At 35.8% G+C, this 9,086-nt stretch overlaps 2 protein-coding genes across 2 annotated transcripts; both read right to left on the reverse strand.

Moving 5' to 3' along the window:
• Positions 1–11: 11 nt before the first annotated feature.
• On the reverse strand, positions 12–705 carry LOC113506564 (UPF0729 protein AAEL015238). The gene is made up of 2 exons (XM_026889403.1): positions 233–705; positions 12–141 (listed from the first exon to the last, which is right to left on the reverse strand). The coding sequence occupies exon 1, from the start codon at positions 506–508 to the stop codon at positions 254–256; it is 255 nt and encodes an 84-aa protein (XP_026745204.1). The 5' UTR covers positions 509–705; the 3' UTR covers positions 12–141; positions 233–253.
• Positions 706–1,203: 498 nt separating this feature from the next.
• Positions 1,204–7,828, reverse strand: LOC113506563. The gene is given in 5 exon segments (XM_026889402.1): positions 1,204–2,090; positions 2,092–2,118; positions 2,120–2,583; positions 3,091–3,277; positions 7,757–7,828. Coding segments are annotated over 4 exon segments (852 nt in total). The 5' UTR covers positions 7,757–7,828; the 3' UTR covers positions 1,204–1,916.
• Positions 7,829–9,086: the final 1,258 nt, after the last annotated feature.

Here is a 9,086-nt window from a genome sequence, read left to right on the forward strand (position 1 = left end):
AAAATTTCATAGTATTATTTATTTCATGGAATGGTGAATGGCTAATGTTATATATATCACAGGCTTGTTCAAACTTGATAAAAATTAGCATCCTGGTTGATCGGAATTAACTATGTGCATTGTAGGCAAATGCGAAGTCAACTGTAAAAAGCATATTCATATTAATAGTCTATTCAGTAAATGGGTACTGTTTCACCCACCACATGAAAGATATAAATTAATACATTAATACCATTTTAACATAATGATTCCACTAGTCGGCTTTAACTCTATGTGGTTCCGAGGTAGCATTTAAGTCTTTTTGTTCTGTTTTGTTTCCTTTTTTGTCATCCTTCTTCCTGCTAAATGCGCACACTCCGCCTTCACATTTGAACGGAAATTCTGTTTTTACGTTTCCATCAGCATCTTTAACAGCCCAAGGATTCCAGAAACGGAGCACATAGGGTTGGATGAACTTGTGCCAAAGGAATAACAACACAGGAATGACGAAGCAAGGAACACAAACCATGTTGACCGCAATACTTAGATAACTCCTTAGGTTTTTTAAAGACTACTTGGGCGCTGTAGACTTTTGCTGACCAAGTATTTGTTAGATATGGCCTCACAGTATTTTTTTTAGAATATAATTTATTTACATATTATATTCAAGGAAGTGTCTTTGACATAATCACTCTGGCAATTTGATGAATTTGACATTGAACTGTATGTCATGTTTATGTCATGACGCAGGTCAGCTGGTTTTTATTCTACAGAATATAACATCTATTGAGCACAGACTAAAATAATTTTGTGCTCTGGTAACAAAACATGATTAATTTGTACCAAGGAGGAGGAAGAATTTGTTGTACGATACAAGTTCGCATAAGCTTTGTTTTTGAGACAAACATTTTAGACTTGTACACCCACAAAAAGTTTATCCTTTCTTCATTTCCTTCTTTTCTTTACTTTCTTCCTATTGTCGTGGTCAATCGCTACGTTGGTCTAGTGCAGGTTCGTAGGTTCTCAATGTTAAGCTTCAAAAAGAGACACCAACTCCCGCTCTTGCTCCCGAAAAAATACTTTTGAGACTCAATTATTTTTAAAATATATTGATATTTATATACTAAATTAATTGGTAGGTACTTTTAGGATAGGTTTTTATGTTGTCCAGCATCATTCACAACGTACCTAATGAGTCCATTCGTATTAAGGCAATAAAATACATTTTAAAACATGAATATTTTTATTTATGTAACAAAGTCTTCTTTCGTCCATATGATAAAATATCTAACTTCTTAGTGTGTAGAAACAAACTCAACAGTATGAAAAGTATGACCTTTCAATAGCGTTTTAGTATTAACTTCATTATAAATAGTTTATATCCAATACAAGTGAAAACGTAGCTGTGCAAGTGATTACATTCTTGAATCTTGATTATTTAACTCGTTATGCCTAATACCCTGTTAAACAATCGTAATCTATCGATAGGCACTTTTTATGTGTGCGATAACAAAATACAAATCAACACAATACATTCAGCTTAAATTACGTAACTCACAACCCCAACTGTTAAGTTATCTCATATCCTATACGTAGATAATAATAAAATAAAATATAATATGAAACAGATACAAATTAAAATAGATACCTCTCTTACGTTATTGAGATCTTACTCACAGCGCACGTATTTCAGTGTTACTAGATTATGGTAATTCTAATTTAATAAACTTAATAAGTTAAACGACCAACATTCGAACAACCAAAGTAAATAGTCTTTAAAATATAGATTCTTTACAAATAATTAATATTATGCTCACTAAACAGAGTTGTCTAGTCTAACGATAATTATGTTTGCATCACATGCAATAAGTCTCTGATGGCACCAGTAATATCACAACACGGCACTGATTTGTAGACGAACAGAAGGCACTTTTGGCTCATAGCATCGTGTAGTCTTCTTCGACTTCTTTTAGAGCTTTCCTCAAAGATTTGGGTAACTTGGGCACTCTGTATATCGGGTCCGTCATCGGCGGCAGAATTAACGCATCCACCGACTTCTGATAACTAGTGTACGATAAATACAACTGTGATACGCAGTTTATCTCGTCCTCCGGTCATGGCCACCGAGCGTAGTTGTTTTTCTGAAGTCGACGTAAATGGAATGACCACATTTTGAGCAAATCTCTTCGAATATATAAGACTTGCGTTTCTTGGCGTTGTGCTTGCACTGCACGGGCTCGACGAACTTGTACTTCTTGGCCTTGTGCAGCTTGGCCGGCACGGGAGTGGGCGCGGGCGCGGGCGGGTCTTCGCCGCCGTCGGACAGCAGCACCACCAGCTTCTGGCCGGCGTCGGGCGCGCCGGCGCGGGCCACCACCTCGCCGCCGCCGCTCATGAGTGCCTCGCACAGCTGCTCCGACGGGTTCTCGAAGTCGTAGTAAATGCACCGTGACTCTGAGTTGCTCTTGCTGTTGTTCTCGATCTGCAGACTGTATCTCAGACGAATTTTCTTTGGCCTGTTGCTGTATTTCAGGTACACATGTATCGGTATGTCGATGGAGGCGCAGCCAGACTCTTGGATTTCGTATGGCGGCTCCTGGAGCACTGTAAAAATAAAGTCGATGTTATTGCTCCATAAAAAGCAGATACATGAATATAACAGGGGGCAAAGTCACAGAGATAAAGCTGTAGGTGGAGCACAGTATCAATATTAACGATAATGATGATGAGTTTTAATACAATAATTATATTTATTGGATACTGAATGACAGGCACTGTTATTTAAGTATTTAAGACAAAAGAATGAGATACCAATATAATTTCAAAACTATATTTTTTAGCAAAGCCTGTTATAAAATGTATGCGCTATGGCCTCTAGCCAACTATATTCGAATACACTATATGACCTTCATAACTTACCTAATATTATGTTCTAAAGCTAGGACAGGTTGTCTTACGGGTTTCTACCTCGTCACAACTATTACTTCACGACGTGGAAGCTTAAATGAATATAAAGTATAAAAACGATGTTATGTCATAGAGTTATTTGAACAAATAACATTTATTGTGTTAATTAATACAAAAAATAATATACTTAAAGTGTGTTCTTGCCTCTTTTGGGATACACGAAAGCTGTGGCGGGGTGCAAGTGGAAAACGACTTTGTGTACGAAGGTGCTAATATCGTGGCCGCTGACGCCACGCACCCACACTCGCCAGTCCAGTGCCAGAGCGCGGCCAGTGGCGGAGCGGCGCGGTTCGCAAGCGTGCCCCACCTCTAGCCATATGCGAACACACATCTGCAACAATATTACTTCAGATAAACGTTGCCCCGACTTATCTCGCGCACAGCAAACATCTAGAGGGCGACTGCCGAGTCGGCACTAAACCCTGGGGGTCAAACAATTATAAACAGCAAAGCATAACCTATTAGAATCTTATAAGAACAACAAATAGAGCACAAGCATACTATTGGGTAGAATGGGTAGTCTGCCAATACCGTAATCCCATTTTGCTTTCCCAATAAGACTTTCGTCAAGAATTTTACTTTATTTCAAAGAAGTGACATGGATAAGAGCTATGATCTTTGATAAAGATTTTTATAAAAAAGGGTAAAGAAACCGCAATCACTAACATTGTCATAATCGTTAATATCGATTTGGGAACATCCGGTTAGATCGTATCAAGTGTATTTTTACGAATAAAAATATAAATTATTGAAACAAAATAAAATTATTGAATCTTGATCTGCATAGGTACTGTTTTCATAGATCGAACGTCGATTAAAATAATCCTCTTAAAATACATGTATTTTTTGTCGTCATGAAATATACGTTTCTAGTTAGTTAAAGTTGAGCTGAGTATCTCTATGAACAAAGAAACTACACATGTTTGCCAGTTTTGTATCAATAATTTTGGCCCATAGAAACAATAAAAAAGCGCTTGTAGCGAATTGCCGATTCCAACCTGATATGCGAATGATCTCTTGAAACCACTTAAAATGTAGAGTTTGGTGGTTGTTCTGATTAACTGATGGTTTACCTAGATAAGATTCAATCTTGAAACAAAAATATATAAAACTGTCTACAATCTACATTATTTCTATCAGGAAACTCTCCGTTACTGATAGATCGATGGCAGTTATTAAATCTCTAGCGAAAACAAAGAGGGTACCAATAGAACACCACAAATTAATTAGTTTAAACAAACAGGAGTTTAAAAAAAAAGAACTTACTGCGTCACGCTGCGGGCGAAATATTAAAACGATTTTAAAAACATCTGTATAATGTATACCTGCCTGACAGTTATACATAATGTATTACTCAAATTGGAACAGTCCGTGTGACGCAGGCGCATACAAAGCGCGCATACCATCATGAGTTTTATGGGGATATCGGGAGAGTTAACTGGATGTACGGCTTGGTGCAAACTGTATTTCTTTTAGAGACAGCAAATTTTTCATACATATGATTGAAACTGTCGCGAGCTTGTGATTTGCCCCTATAGCGAAGTGACATTTGTAACATTTTTTTAACGTGAATTAAAACCGCTTGAATATTTGAAAACGACATTTCGATTCTATAAGTCACGCGACTTTGAACTGTCATCTCCAAACGTTCGAGCAATTTCTATTGACGATAACGAATGTAGAAATGTCATTTCACTAGAAAATCATGTAAACTATCAGGCAGTCGTTGTGTTCCGTGTTTTGTTTGCGACGAGCCTTACTTTGAGCAATCGCAACTAGGTAATCTAGGGGAAGTACCACTAGAAACACTACGTTACTTCTGTGTTTGCCTCACCATCATCATCATCAGCCCATATTAGTCTTTCTTCTGCAGTTAGCTCATCAAGTTCGAGTTAATTACAGAGGCTAATGTTGTATAAGTAGTTATTGAACAACCCATTTTGAAAGATCCGTAGACTTTGTGTTACAAATTAGGTAGCATTTTGAGAGTTTTTCTCATTTTTTTATTACAAAATATATAAAAGAACAAGTTTTTACAATAAATATATGTTTAATAATATTATGTAGCTATTTTCATAATAGTAGTAACTTTTTTTTGCATTAATTGTCAAATTCTAAACAAACAGCGTCGCGTTCTGACCTCGGGAGTCCGAGCTAAGCGAATCCACGAGGATTTAACTAGTGCATAATAAAATAATGTTGCATATTTTTAAAGCGAAATATCAGTATTAAGATGGTTGTAATTGATATGATTAACATAACATGTTTTTTTTTATCATTTAAATATCTTTATAAAAACTTTTTTAAGCACTAAGACATTTAAAAAACATAATTAAATGATAACTTTGATTTATTCCGGATTAAAAGAGGAAACGTGTAAGTAGGTAGCAAGCAGATATTATCTAAATAATTATGCAAAAACATAAGACCTAAGCAAGACAAGAGTAAGCTCTCGAAGCTAAGTTATTTTTGCGAAGAATCCTAAAGTTGAGTTAGTATTAGTTAAGACTTATTGTTTGTATTTTGTTAAACTGAAACTAAAGTACCTTACTACCTTACCCACTTCCTACTAATATTACAAACGCGAAAGTTTGTATGTACTCAACGGATGTTTGTCAATCTTTCCCTGAAAACCACTGAACGGATTTAGACGAAACTTGGTACACGGATAGCTTCTAGCCAGGATTAACAGATACAATATTTTTTATCCCGATTTATGTTCCCGTGGGATTATTCTTGTTTTGTAGCGGGCTGGCTCGTGGCAATAGCCAGTTTCATATAATTTTGGCTCACATTGCATGTCGAGGAGTCTATGGGAATGACTGAAGTTGAAGGTTCCACATCAATTACATTATGGTTATGCAAGTGGTGCGCAAAATAGAAAGAGAAACAAAAAATATGGTATTTGTGTACGAGTACTAAACACACACACGTGTAAACGCAAGGTTTACACGTGTGTGTGTGTTTGGAAGTTGTTTGAAAGGCTAAAAAGTTTTTTCATAATAATATTGATGCAAAATTTACAAACTGTGGTTTCGAGGGCATGCAAATATTTAATACGTTTTGTATTTATCCAAATGTTGTATACAGTATGGCTTCGATTAAAATTAAAAAAATGACACCGTTTCGTACATTATATAATTTTACACAAGAAATATTATTTAGAAGTCTGGTTTGCATCACCGCAACTTTTGTAATGTTCTGAAGACATAAAAATTGTTTCTATATGTAAATTTAAACGACTAGATTTTATAGTAAAAATATAGGCGTAAAACTGGATTAGGTGGTGATTTGTAATATCGTAAAATTAGCATATATATTAAAATGCAAAATCCGGCCCGATATTAACAATTAAATTGTGTACATCAACGAGTCGACTTGTTACATCGGTTGTTGTGAAAAACAAAGCCTGTTGGCGTGTGAATTGTGCCAAAATTGGATAGGATTACGTTGAGTTAGCACCGGCTCGGCCTTGGCCATGATTAGAGAGAGGTTTGCGAATACTCGCTGTAAATACTCTAAACCTAAAGTAACGACTGCAGTAAGCAGGGCCTCGATTCTGCTATTTACAATGGCCGATGAATTACCAATTGGATTACCTAAATATGGAACTATTCCAGTTCTCTTAAGCATTCAGCAAACATAATAATTGGAAATTAATGGTACTAACCGTGAGTGTTCCACCAAGTACTGGATTTCCAATTATTGTGTTGGAAAAATGTTTACAATAAATAAAACGAATAGTGTCAATTTAATACAATTTGCAGTCATTCATCGGCCATTGTAAATAGCAGAATAGGGGCCCAGGGGCCTGCTGCGACGTCTTAAATAATATTAATGCGGGTGTATAAGCGATGCCGCTCTACGCCGTGTATAGCGCTGTCACTCTTCCACAACCTTAATCATTTTACTTAAAGTCGTCTCAGTAGATCCTCAGGCAATGTTTCATCCACATTGGACATTTAGTGCTCTGCCACAATCGATTGAACCGTGAATCATAGCAATTTGTTGAGCTACATACGTAATTCGTTTCGTAATTGCCGACGAAGATAAAGATCTTTCATTGTAATTAATATTTAGGATTACGTTTTCTATAGCTTAAATATAGCGTTATAAATAAAAATAGTGATAGTTTAATAATAATATGGATGGGATGGATTGAACTGATGGACTTGAGTTAAGCAGTGGGGTTGTAATTTAGTGCTTAATATAGCACGGGTTAAATGCAGAGATTTTTTTTAAATGACAAGGTAAGTTAATTGTCATAGCTGAAAGATTTCTTGCACTAGAACATAGTCATTATGAAAACTACTGATTAATATAAAGACAGATATCCTATTTTTTACAAAGCGTTCAGCCAGCACTTCCATTTTGCTGGTTGATTGCTTGGTGTTGTGGTTTTGGTGTGTTCTTATGAAACTGCGGGTCTCACGGAGCTACAAGGCATTGTAGCAATTGTAGGTGTCGAAATACGGCACGTGTAGCTTTTCATAGATTTCCATAACTAGTTTTTTATGTTGCTGGAGTAGTTATGGCACCATGAAAGTAAAGCCGGCCGGCCGCGGCGGCATATTGCGAACATCGGCAATAATACCCTCATATTCATTTAAATAACAGTACAACAATCTTGACCAAGGTATGCCATGACGTTTGATGATGAGCATTAATTTTTGCATGTCCAAATAGAGTATTCTTCATTTTATTGTAATCACCTTTTTAATGCCTGTATTCTGAGCAAATGAATAGGTATATTTTATGTCACGCTGGTGTTTTTTTTTTGTATTTAATTTTAATCAATTTTATGTCTTACCTTAAGCAGAGTGCTTGTGTATAGCTAACCTCAATCGTACACTAGTTTACGCGATTGTTCTACAAGTTGTAATGTATCACATATCCACTTCACCGATAAAATTTCAACGAGTTGGCTAAAGACGAACGGTTTGTTCGATTTAAATCAATAAACTCACAAAATAATTATATTATTACAGAATACCGCTATTTTTTAATAATTTGACGTTAAATTGACAATACGTTGTCAGGAAATATGAAATGTAAACGAAATAATATTTTTTTATGGCGACCAAACTGCGAATCCAATTCGAATGTATATTGAATTTATTTACGATTCAGCGGTATAGGATTGCAGGCAGGCATTATACTGTACTGTTGCATGGTAAGTTCAATCAGTACAAAGAAATTGATGAGACAGACTTTTTTTTGTTTACATTTAGATCCAATTATTTTCGAAGTCGCTGCTAATCGATTTGAATATAAGTCTGAACAGGCCGAAACCTCTGCTTAACAAAGACTTAAAAAAGTCCAGAATAATGTTGGTAGTTATATTAAAAGAGGTTACTACCTACTTATTTCAATAAATATTCCTTACATTTTCACGTTGTTGCTAACCAAGTAACAAATAAGCCAAGTTGCCAAGTACAGATTAAAATAATAAGCGGGAGTTTAGCCTTCTAATGGTATTGCTAAGTTTTTCTTGGTTACTGTATCTAATCGGGTAAGTAATGTACAATGTTGTTACAAACAAATGTAATTAAAATTTTATCAACGACACGATAGCACGGTATTTTCAGTTTCCGTTTTTATTATTTCAATATTCAATTGTATATTTTCATTATCCCATACCAATATAAGTTCGTGTGGTAACTTTTTTTCAGCGCGGGATGCTGTGGACAGGATATGAAGATTCGGATTTGCACGGTTTAAAACAATGTCAGTTCTGTCTTTGGTCTGATCGGAGATGATTTCTCGAGAGTTCCCTCCACACCTCTCCAGTATACCAAGAAACCTTTTTTTAATTATGTCAGGTAAAGAAAAAGTGTGTATTCACTCTCGTTGTGAATAGCCTCGTGCCTTTCACGTATCCTAGGAACGTAATGTGGATATGTCTATCTAAAACACCTGTCTGGTCCCAAACTTGACTCTGCCGAAATCGCGGGCTTTCCGCATCCTTGCAAGTATAAGGTACGTGGTTCCAGCAGAAGAACTAGGAACCTACATTACGTAATATCATCCACTAATATTAAAAAGTTTTAACCTTATAATGTAATCAAAACATCCTTTATAATAAGAAAGGACGACGTGCTTATTATTGCAAACTATTAAAACGAACAACTTTTTATGGG

This window comes from Trichoplusia ni, assembly GCF_003590095.1.
Source record: "Trichoplusia ni isolate ovarian cell line Hi5 chromosome 19 unlocalized genomic scaffold, tn1 tig00003236_group18, whole genome shotgun sequence".
Classification (NCBI taxonomy): Eukaryota; Metazoa; Arthropoda; class Insecta; order Lepidoptera; family Noctuidae; genus Trichoplusia; species Trichoplusia ni.

Coding starts and splice junctions, on each gene's coding strand:
- LOC113506564 (XM_026889403.1), bottom strand. CDS start 508: ATGGTTTGTGTTCCTTGCTTCGTCATTCCTGTGTTGTTATTCCTTTGG.